Source organism: Vanessa tameamea, chromosome 9 (genome assembly GCF_037043105.1).
Source record: "Vanessa tameamea isolate UH-Manoa-2023 chromosome 9, ilVanTame1 primary haplotype, whole genome shotgun sequence".
Taxonomy (NCBI): domain Eukaryota; kingdom Metazoa; phylum Arthropoda; class Insecta; order Lepidoptera; family Nymphalidae; genus Vanessa; species Vanessa tameamea.
Genome location: NC_087317.1, coordinates 6,588,026 through 6,600,875, shown reverse-complemented (window position 1 = coordinate 6,600,875; position 12,850 = coordinate 6,588,026). Strand labels below are relative to the sequence as shown.

The 12,850-nt window shown below is 31.3% G+C and overlaps 1 protein-coding gene across 1 annotated transcript; it reads left to right on the top strand.

The window, feature by feature from the left end:
* Nucleotides 1–10,200: 10,200 nt before the first annotated feature.
* Nucleotides 10,201–11,520, top strand: LOC113395132 (polyglutamylase complex subunit TTLL1-like). The gene has a single exon (XM_026632690.2). It carries the CDS (start codon nt 10,254–10,256, stop codon nt 11,493–11,495), a length of 1,242 nt encoding a protein of 413 aa, XP_026488475.2. The 5' UTR covers nt 10,201–10,253; the 3' UTR covers nt 11,496–11,520.
* The last annotated feature ends 1,330 nt before the right edge of the window (nt 11,521–12,850 follow it).

Sequence of the window (12,850 nt, the reverse complement as noted above, 5' to 3'; positions counted from 1 at the left end):
TTATCCACACCCGGGGTTTTGAAAATAGAACTTTGGAACCTACGGCCTAATATTTAGTGAACTGTAATATCTTTGGTCAAGTACCAAAGAGACTGTCACTATATAATTGACAGTGAATATATTTTGTTATTAGGCAGCAAAATAGGCTGAGTAACTGTAATATGTATGAAAAAAAATCTTACGTCAAAAACCACTTACCATAAAATATATATATAGATGATTATTTTGTTCAATTTCCGAATTAAAAATAACGACGTGAGGCTTACGAAAATTGCTTCGATATTATTTGTTTAGTATCGGTATCGAACTGGATCAAGTTCATTTATCATACCTTTGAAAAACGGCTACATTATATTTTTTTTAAAAAACATTTTCGATGTGTTATATTTTGCGGATTTTCGAAGCTTTATCATTGATGATTTTTAAAGTGAAGCTCATTGGGAAAATTGTATATTTCAATGTTGTTGCTTAATATCGTAATTTTTTCACATTTTCGAATGACATGGCTATAATAAGAGTATTTGTTTCTGTAATATTATTTATAAATGATATTTTATTCATTGCGAAGTCAATAATCTGAGACGACATATTCATATCAAGACCTGTGACTATTTTGGGCAAGCTATTTGTAATGGCGGTAGATAATATTAAATTGTTTCGAATGTAACGTTAATAAGACCACCTACTTTTAATGCATATCTCAAGAACTATTTATAATACCATGACAATTATGTGTTAAAACTTAGTTTTTATATGACAATAAATTTTTGCTAATATCATATAGTCTCGAAATGTATAGTACATTTCGAGCCTATATGATATTACGAAAAATCTTTCGTACTGGAATTATCACCATCGATAGATCCACCTTGATAGTTTGCAGCTTAGGTGGAAAAATAACTAATAATAATTCACTTACCTCTTACAGACCTATTACGAAATAATTTAATCGAAACAGTACATTAAAGTAAACAAGTTATTTTAATTATCTTAAATATGAAGTTTTTAGTCGACAACTTACTCAATCTGTTCTGTCTTATTCGTTTATTATATTAAAATTTAGTACGAGTAAAGATATTGAAATTTTCAGCTGCTGTTTGAAAAGCATTCCATTCATCGGGCGAGATATGATAATCAAAATAGCGGGAGACGTTCCGTCTAATTCGACTTCCGTCGGTCTTAAATAAGTTTACAGAATTATTGATGAGAATTAATTAATTTCATAGCGTTTTTTAAAATCGTAATTCTAATTTTAAATGTATCTGTTCAGAGATAGCAAGGTCGATGTCTGATTGGTTTGATCACAGCAATCCACACACTTCACATTTTTATGAAATTAAGGAAAAGTTTGTGTGTGTCACATACGAATTTATTTTGCTGTTTTAATAGTAAGAATAGAGTAATGTTTTGTAAAAGTAATACGTCATGAATACAGGTACTTTCAGTATTAACTATTTTTTATTATTTTAAAATATTATTTTTTCAATGTCATAATTTTTGGCGACACATTTTCAAGGGCAATAAGAAAAAATTTAGATTCGAATTGACACCAATTTTACTAATAAAGCAAACTGAGTAAAACTCTTTGCCTCAAAAAAGTTTCATGTCTGTTGTGTACTAAGTTGCACACTCCTTCAGTTTTGAAAGCTTTTATTTAACTTGAACAATGGTAGGGTAAAGTTAGAGGTATTTAAACGTGTATATCGCCTCCAATAAAAGTCTCCGAGGATAAAAGATCCGATGCAACTTTTGTAGGCTATTGTACTATTGTACGGATAAACAATCTTGATTGGATCAACAAATTGCTCATGGGACCGCGCACGATCAACAAGGCAGGAGAGAAAACTAGAAATATGTCAATATAGGAAAATTATCCTTCATTTTTGACTTTTATATTTTCGTCACATTTTTATATATACGTACTTTAAATCAAATTCCTTCATATATTGCTAAGCTAATAAGTCAATTTCAAGTTAGTGATTTAATTCTTTGTCTGTTTGTGTAAAGTCCTGGCTTCTACAGCTTTACAGGGCGTGGGTGCGTGAACTAAACTCCGACTTGAAATTTAAGCCTTCTTGGGCTCCAAGTGACGTCCATCCTTAGGATGTCTCCTGAGATCTCAACTCGACGTAACGTTATGAATTTTTTTTGGGATCATATTTTAGTAAGATTGTATTTTTCGTATATGCCTCCCTCTTCTTTTTTTTCTTTATCTAGAAGACGAAAATCTTCTTGGACATGTTTGACCGCTCCAAGTTGTCTCTCTTTGGTTTAACACTTACTTTCAATACATTAATATGCATTACATTTACAGTTTTTTAGAGTAATACTTGTAACTTAATAATTGTCTGTTTACGTTATCTTTAGGTTCCTCTTTATAGAACAACGGCTATTCCATAATGCTTGACGATTGAAAACAAAGGAAACACATACATATTTATATACGTATTTATTGGTTTAATCCAATATGATGATGATGTCTTAATCTTGGCCATGTCATCCATTTTCAAGAGAAAATATTATTGTATACAAGTGTGTGTGCAATCACAAATACACTTTCTAGTTCCTCACCTTTATAATCAGATGGGTTGCTGTCGACACAACCGGATTGGGTTCAGGCGCTAGCTTAACAAGCTCTTCGAGGTACGGAAGTGAAAAGGCACAGTACTGCCAATTTCTACGGGCTACTACTGAAAATTTCTTGGCAGAAAAACTCAATTTTTTTTATAAGAGTCGTACATATGGTTTGAACCCGGGATCTCGTAATTAGCAGACCAGACCAACAAGACAGTCACACATAAGCATAAATTATTGTTATTTATATTGTTGACTCTACGTAGCTTACTTTACATAAATTATTTTGACATTTTTATTTAACCACCATTTTATAAATTTTTGTCATTGTATTTTAAAGAAACAAGAAGCATTTAAGCGGGACATTTGTATAAGATTTTCCTTTGTGAAAAGTTGTAAATATATTTTATTTTAGTTTCCGCAGAATATTGTTTTTAACATTTGTAATACGCGATTTTATAAAAATCCGTATAATCCATCGTACTTTTAAATAGATGCATACAAAATTAGCATATGATCCTTTAAGCGCTCGCATCGACCTAAAGCGCTGAGCGATTTACTCAATTATATTTTATATTAAAAAAAAAAACAAAAGCATTTATTTAAAAATAAATCGGAAGCTTGGTAATAAGTTCTATGTAATATAAGTATTCATACTTATACATTTACATATAATACTGTATTTAATTTATCTAATACAATAAAATAACGTATTTACGAGATTTTACGCGTACCTCAAGATCACATGAATGTGTATAGTATTCTCTATCGATTTTAGAACTAGAACTCTACGATTGAAAGTATCATCAAAAAAGAAGAATGTACTGGAAATAAAAAAAAATCATTGTGCCCAAATTTGAACCCGCGTCCATAAATCGTGTTTCAAGGATCACATCGCCTGCATCCAGAAATGCACACACTTAATCGGGCATTCATGATATTTCAATAGCAAATGTTTGCAAATTTTAGCGAAATTTGTTCAGGGACTCGTTTAGGTCTTTCTTTGTTTTTTGTCTGCAAAGAGCTCTCGGATATTTGAAACCAGATTTATGGCTTTGCTGTTCGCGAATGCTGCTGTTTTTAAACGAAGTTTTATTCATTTCACCGACCCGAATAAAATGCTTATACGATTGACTAATATTTGAATAATAATTTCTTTTACATTCTATTTAAACAGTAGCATATTAATAATATTTGCATATTTATATTTTTTAAAAACCTATTAAATTAAATATAAAGCTAAATAATCTTCTGAGAAAATTATCTGTGTAGATTGAGAAAATTGACCACTTTTTCGAAATGAGCGCCGTTTTTTAGCAACAACATTTTACAATTCGTATAGACAGAAAATGATTCTAGTTACCAAAGCAGCATTTTGTTAATATAGAGTGGTTTATTAATAATCAATAGTACTTGCGATGAAAAAAACTTGACGAAAAATTATCAATTAAAAGTGTTGTTGTCTTAAGAGGTTTCGAGTTAAAAACATGCAGATAATATAAAAATATCTACAGTACATACACAACCGCATATTGGTGATTGAGTACATGACAGCTGCAAAATTAATCAGCATAACTGAAGAGAAATATAACGTTAATAACATCCCTAACTAGAGATTGTACGATTTATCGTGTTTTATTAAAATATTTTTTATTAAAAAAAAAGATAAATAGTCATAAAAAAAATAATCTATGACTTCGAGTTTTAAAGATTATGCCCACTCAACTCTCTAATCCATTTATTTTAAACACGTTTTGTAATGACATATATAACATATATAATGTTAAAAGATTTAAAAGGGAAAAAGACATCTGATTTTCAAGTTTGTATTTCTTATAGTTCAGACAATGTCACCTGAGCAAATCTCTAATCCACCCGTTTTCGCCTCCTTGGAAGTTGACTTCCGCAAAATCCTTTCTTAGTTGATGCTTATGTAGGATTGAAAACGGGGTTAGCCAAATTCTAAGGTTTCGTACATAAATTATATATGTGAGTGAAATTTACGATGCTGTTTTAGACACAAATAAATGAAGCCTGTACCTATAGATACTCTTTACATCCAGATTTTAAAATACCTTAGGATTATTATTAGACATATTTTACGATACCAGATGATGTAATGTACATTTTTTAAATTAATTATTACGGCCTGTAATATCGATCGAACCGTTCAATCTCCATCGTGTCTTCTCCATCGCACGTTATATTGGAGAAATAATAAATGACTAACCGGCAAAAATAAAAGCTCCATAAAATATATGTATATGTATGGCGGAGAATGAGCCACAGTTTCATCAGTATGGTCCATAGTTTCCAATTTCCAAGCTGTAGGTGTCGATGGGTAATGTTGGAGCAACGAAACACAGTAAATTGATGAACTCCTTTATAATGTTCAATCGCATAGCTATAACTAGGAACGCACGTCGGTTTCAATATTCGACCGCACTGGCCGGCTGCTACTTGAGAAGTGTCGAGAGCGCCGCTCAGCCGGTGAAACATTGACTCCGTCGAGCGCCGACAGTATAGAGGGCGCTAGCGTTCCAATAACGTTCCGATGACACGTTTGCGATATATATTTTAGGAGTGCTAAATTTTTACATCTATTGAATTGGATTTGCTAATACATTGGTTGTCTTATATCCTGTACAGGTGGCTCGTCTTCGTTGAGAATAGTCGCTATGATTGAAATTAACATCATTTCTTGAGATTTAGCACATTTTAATGAGTGTCCAAACATTAAAACACAGGTCGAAATTAAAAAATCTCTTTCTTGAATTTTCTCATACATAATTACGGAAATATATGTCTTATTCCTTGTGTATCTCATTACAATTTTCACAGAAACTTAAGAGCTTTAGATTTAATGAGAACGTGTAGCTGACACGAAAATAATTATAAACAGTCGCTTACTATGTCGAACAGCAATAAAATGTTGTCACACATTTTTAACTACTATTTTTATCATACAATCCGTTACAATCGTAATAAGATTGTAAATATGGTTTATTAAACTTCACAAGAAAATGACTCTACGTTAATATTTATATATTTTACCATGCAATTAAACAGTCGTATAATGTACCTCTGGACCGATTTTTAATCGCTTGGCAAATTTCACCTGAAATATTAGTGTAGATTTTAGTTTTCTAATAAAATAAAGGCGAAAAATTCATAATGCCATAAATGAAATATTTATCAATTTAAATTGCATTATAATTTTTTTAAATAATTAATTCATTATCAAATCACCGCCGCGTAGGATATTTTCCGATATTCGCGCACTATGTGCGTCTACCTTTTCGCCAAGGATACGCCACCTAGGGCTACCATCGGCCCCGACGATGAGATTGTATAAATTCACTACTGAAACTACTAAGATATTTACATAATACTTACAGATACTTACATAAGACTTACATAACATATGTTATCGTAGGATTAGGATATAGGAAGATATTTTAAGAAGATCGTTCGCTAAGGGGGTAAAATAGGGGTTGAAAGCTTGATGGAAATTCGATGTTAGGAATATTGAAATCGGTGCTTAGTCATGTTTAAATACGTTAAATAGTGTTTTTATTTGTTTGATTAATTAAATTTTTCACTTCTGTAATTTAGTTGCCATGCAACTTACACTAGAACGGACAAGTCGTTTAGGTCTGTATCACATATCGCGGTGGAGATCGTTCAAAATATAATCGTAGGTAAATTACACTGTGAAACTTGTACATTGATCAATATTCTCATGCGGTAGTAATGGCGTCGGACAGTGTGATTCTGTGAGAATTCACTTCGTATCTCACTCCTAAAACGTTGACAACCGACTAACGTTGATTAGTCATTTTGATATGTGTATCCACTTTCTACAAATAGTCGTATATCGCATTCTGTCATTTCACACTAATATCTTGCGGTGAGATTCGAGTTACTTCGTACAGAATACAGCTGTTAATTGTTTTTGCTGTTAATATATCATTTTTTGTGACCGTGTTAAATATTCAATGAAAATATGTTATAAAACATGTTTAATTACGTATTATATTGCCCACTTTTCGAATCATCTCCGCAATTAATTAATAATGGAAGTAATTAAGGCAAGCGTTCTGATAAACTGATGACGAATAAATATAACTTATTCTGCAACGCATTATATGTATGATATGGAGCTTAAATGACAGAGAGAGTCAGATAGATGAGAGCAGTAAAAAAGCATGTACATGCTTATTGATTATAAAAAACTGAAGATCGTGACTTCGAAATCGGTTACTTTGACTGGCGATGTCGTTGATAGGAATGAATCTTGCGTATTTCATTGGATATTATAAATCTTATTTATCTAAAATGTGATTTGAACACAGCGAAACAAATCTAAAAATATTATATATATTTTTTAATTCGAATATGTCATTATAGTTATTACATTTGTGTATACACTGCAGAAACCCAAATAGGAACTTCAATAACATTTAATGAACTTGTCATATTTTGTACTGAATTTTGTTAAATAAAAACACAAGCAAAGTAAAAATTAATAATATTGAGAGATTATTTTGTTCGCGTTCACTAAACCCTCACGAACAATTCAAGGGGCCTAAGTAAATAAAAACAGGAGCCCTCGTTTGCGCTTAGACCCAAAAATTTAGTTGTTCCGAGACTAAGCACCTTCACGGGACCAAGTAAGCACTGTGCAAGCAGTACCGCTGTTTACAATATTAACTGAAGCGATTAATTTTGTTTTTTTTTTTTTAAGTTAAAGAACTTTTATTACTCATAAAGAATCTTACAGTTCACTTGTACCATGAGCAATACTTACATATTATATACAAAGTTGATTTCAATGGTAGAATCTGTGGCAGTACATTTCATGATAATATAAATTTAAATTTTAGCAACATTAAATTTAAATTTTAAATATAGAATAATATTTACTAATTTTATTCATAAACTCGTTCCCTTACATAAAATTATAGTTCCTTTTAAAATATCGAGTTAGTTAGGTAGCAATATTTAGTTTTTCGTTTAATATTGTTATATTTATCTGATTTTTATACTAAATGTAGTTTACTATATAAAAAGAACTAACCTAACTGAAAATCAATATTGGCATTTTGATCTTAGTGAAACTTGGAAGGTTATTAGTACAATAAACCTATTTGGGACATAGCAAGCATTTTTTTATTAACAGATTTCTAGAGGTTTTCTAATCTCGAGATAGATAAAGTATTATCCATAAAATATAAAAAGCGGTGTTTGTTTTCCTTTTTTAATTTTTTTTTTTTATGTCATATGTGGCAAACGAGCAGGAGGCTCACCTGATGGAAAGTGACTACCACCGCCTATGGACATCTGCAACACCGGGGGGCTTGCAGGTGCGTTGCCGGCCTTTCAGGAAAGAGTACGCTCTTTTCTTGAAGGTTCCCAAGTCGTATCGGTTCGGAAAAACCGTCGGCGAAAGCTGGTTCCACAGAGTGGTTGTGAATTATAGAACCATAACACACTACATATGATTTTAACGCTTCAAAAATGAACTAAATAAAATAAAACGAAAAATAATACAATATTTTTCGTTTTATTTCTAAAATTACATCAACATCCGTCAATATTTAGAGGTACAAGTGATATAAGATAGTGAATAAAATCATCATCTTCTAAACTGTTGTTTCGTAACAAACAAATCGATAACTACAGTCAGTATTACAACTGTTTTACCCTTTGGCATAGAAATAGTGTGTGGTTTTGTGAAGGAGTCAAAGCTTTGTATTGCTCAAAGAAAATCAAACACTTTGGTAACATTTAGTTCTTTAGTTTTACATAATGTTGTTTTTTAAAAATGTACACCATACATAAAAAACAAGGTGCAAACTTGTACGTATATTTATTGAAGCTAAAAATATTCTTTCAAATTATGATACCAATCTTAATTCATGATCGATAATAACACAGTTAATTTAATTATCTATATTTTAAGCCTTAATTTGAAATATTATTTTTGCTTTTTTTGTGTTATTTTTGCATTATTTGTGGTAATTTATAATATGTGTTTTTTTTCCTATAATACTTTAAAATTATAAACAATTTACCTAAAAATATTTACATATTAGTTAAAAAAAACTATTCTTATCGGGATACTTAGTCCTCGTATGCATACCAATTATTGGTAAGTTATAATAAGTAATATTTCATGTTAAAATAAGTTCCATAGATATTCAGTAAATAAAAAGAAAATAAACACACAAATACTTCACTTTGTTTAATCCTTTTCACGGGTTTTGTTTTATTTCTTTTTTACCATTCAGCATACCAACGACGATTTGTCCAAAGTTCACAATTAAACTGATAGTCTTTTTTCCGACGCAACTGAGCTAGCTGGTGCTGTGCGGATAACAAATCCGTACTTCCAAAGCTATGCTCGGGATGCATTATTAAGGAAAGCTTAATTTTTCGTCGTGAAAGTTATCTTTCAAAACGATTTTTCTGTTTGCACTTAACTAACATCAGAATATTATATTCAATGGTTGAATATTAGGACAGTATTAGCATATAGTTCCGATAGGGACACTCCGAATTGGGGGCCATCTTGTAATATCGTAAAAATGAATATATATTAGGTAAAATCTGCCTCAGCAAATCAACCGCTTTTGAGATATCGATATTTTTGGGATATGTCATTCCACGTTTGGTCCTATCATTAATTTTTTCTATAATGACAAAGGTGGGTGAATATAAAGATTAACCTTAACCAATCCGAATCAGACCAGACTTACGTAAGATACGAAAAACCTAATAACATTTTAAGAAAGTTTTATATTTTCTTAAAATGTTATACAAATAAAAAAAAAAGTAATTAAATTAAAATCCTGCCTCGTTGTATCGTTCCTTCCGGGTAACGCTAAGTGCAGGGATACCAGAGTAAAAACCTCAACACAAAAAATGATTGCTTAATTCGAAAAAAATATATGCGGAGGTTGAAATTTTAAGAGTGATTTTTTTTAAATATTAAGTAAAAGCTGCGTATTTAAATCGAAGTGTCTTTTGGAACAATAGTCCAGTATTTGAGTTAAAACCATTCCATATTGTTACTTCCTTATAGATTTTTTTAAATACCAATATTAAGAACATATTTATATTACGTATACCACATATTATTAATACCAAAATAATTATATTTCAATATAAAAGCATGAAAAACGTAGTCTTCCAAGTAGTTATGAAATTATTCAAAAGTAACTAACCGGAATACGAAGAATTTTTCACCTTATAATTTACAGAATGATTATGTTGCCATATTGAAGAAGATTATATAATTATGTAACATTTAGATTTTGCCATTTGATAGAAATATACCCTATTAATCACGGTGTATAAATTTTTTGTGCATATAATTTTTTTAACTATTTTAGAAAAATATTATCGCCAGATGTCTTTAATTAAATAATATTATATATATAATTTATTGTTAATAAAAAAGCAACTTTTTTCGCTACCGGTAATATTAAATTATATTTACATTTTTTAATTTTGTAATATTGGCTGAATAATTTGTGCTCGATACAGATAGCTAATATAAAAAAGTAACTTTGATTAATACATATTTTATTTTTATTACTTTATATTAATATAATTTTTAATTTTAAAAATATGAGTTTTTAAAGAGTATTTTGTTCTTAAAATCAAAAACTGATATGGATAAAGGCAGAGTAACTTATTGTACTGACCTTGAAAAATCTGTTATTATAAGCAATTTCGAACGGCGTGGTTGGATCCAAGTCGGACCCGACGACGAATGGAACTTCTACTGGTCATTCACCCAAAATTGTCGCAACATATTCAGCATCGAAAATGGTTACAGAATGAGTGATAATCAAATAATTAACCATTTTCCAAATCACTACGAACTTTCGCGAAAAGATTTGTTAGTGAAGAACATTAAAAGATATCGCAAAGAGCTGGAACGAGAAGGTAATCCCTTATCAGAAAAGACAGAAATCATGTTACCTAATGGGCAAGCTGTCACGCGTTACCTGCATTTGGATTTTATTCCCGTGACATACGTTTTACCTGCTGATTATAACATGTTCGTTGAGGAATATCGGAAATCACCCCAAAGTACATGGATTATGAAACCCTGTGGGAAATCGCAGGGGGCTGGAATTTTCTTGATAAACAAACTTTCTAAACTGAAGAAGTGGTCTCGTGAAGCTAAGACTCCATTACATCCACAGATCAGCAGTAAAGAAAGTTACGTTATATCGCGTTATATTGACAATCCCCTTTTGATTGGTGGCAAGAAATTCGATCTGAGATTGTATGTTTTGGTAACTTCGTTCCGTCCCCTAAAGGCTTATTTATTTCAACATGGCTTCTGTAGATTTTGTACTGTGAAATATGATACGAGTGTTACTGAGTTAGATAACATGTACGTTCATTTGACTAATGTAAGCGTACAAAAACATGGGGGAGACTATAACAATTTGCACGGAGGAAAGATGAGTATACAGAATTTCCGTTTGTATTTAGAAGGTACTCGAGGACGTTCGGTTACAGAGAAACTATTCGCAGATATGCATTGGCTGATTGTCCACTCTCTGAAAGCTGTGGCCCCTGTAATGGCAAACGATCGCCATTGTTTTGAATGTTATGGATATGACATCATTATAGATAAAACGTTGAAGCCCTGGTTGGTAGAAGTTAATGCGTCTCCCTCTTTACAGTCGACTACACATAATGATAGAATATTAAAATATAAGTTGATCGACAACATCGTCTCCGTCGTTGTCCCCCCAGACGGGATACCGGATGCGAGGTGGAATAAAATTCCGAGTAACGAAGCTTTGGGCGACTTCGATGTCTTGATCGATGAGGAATTAATTGAAAAGGATGAAGCACCTTTACGCGGCAACAAATTTAATCGTTATAGATCGTAACTTGTTTTTTCATACATTTTTTTATGAAAACTTTTGGAAATACATATTAGTTTATTTTCAAATATTATTTTTTTCTTATTTAATCTACAAAATTTTATTTTATATAGTCTCAATAAGCTCGATTAAGCTGATACATCAAGATTAATGAACCGAAACAAAAGTATCCTCGTTTCTGAACTAAAATCTATGCGTCTATCAGAAAACGATTTTCTCGCACCTTTCCTTCGGTAAAAAACAAGGTGTTCCTAAAACGAAATTATGCGGAAGATTGCTTTCCTTTGAACGTCAGCCTTCCTTCGTTCATTTTCGAATTACCTAGAAACTGTAGGAATTGTTCTTTGAAATTCTTATTGACAGGAGGATATTTCTATTTATGTTATTATATTTACACGATAAAGCTGTTACAAAAATAATCGTATTCGATATTTCTGATTATTTATTGGTTTTGATGAGAAGGTTTATAGGAAATTATTCATTCGGAACGGAAATATAAATACAATGGACAAATTATTTCTAAGATACCCCACAATTCTGGTTCTAACCCAGAACCAGAATTGTCTTTGAATATCACTGACATTTCATGTGCGTAATTTGTGTTTTAATTCATCTCGTGAGTAAACTTGCATGTGTCGGATACAAATCTGCAATATGTGTATCCTAATTAAAGGAGAAGAGGAATCAGGCCAGAAGCGAGACCTTTACAGGCCAGGAAAATTAATGAATAAGTTGAAATTTGAATGTATTATGTAAATTATTTTCAATTCAAACGCTGCATAAAACATCCCTAACAACATGGAGTATATATTGACTTTCCAAATTAAACTGACCGCGCTCCACCACTCAACGTCAAACATAATCGAAATTCAATACGATTAATGAAGTGCAACATTTACATCCAAGTCGATTTCTTAGATCAAAATGAGTTTTACACGATTCGAACGATGAAGATCTATAAAAACTTGCCTTGATTATGCAATTTGTACACTTTGAACTCTTGTTAAGTAAATAACTACTCGTGATTAAAATCGTGCTAAGCTTTGCTGCTCCGACCTCGTTGATCTAGCGTATGGTACTGTGATGTTAAACAGTCCTAATACCATCTATTTATCTGACTTGTATATTCTACGATTAGCGTATTGAAACAATAATCTATGTAACGTCGTTACTTCTGATTTTGCATAACACAAGTGCTTTAATTACTTACATTGGGATCAGAGTAATGTATGTGATGTTGTCCAATATTTATTTATTTATATTATATAGATCATACTCGGATTTTAAACGAGATTTTACCTTTTGGATCGAAGTTCTTTTACGCGTACAGTAGAGTAAATTGACAGAAATCGTCACTCTTT

Coding starts and splice junctions, on each gene's coding strand:
- LOC113395132 (XM_026632690.2), top strand. CDS start 10,254: ATGGATAAAGGCAGAGTAACTTATTGTACTGACCTTGAAAAATCTGTT.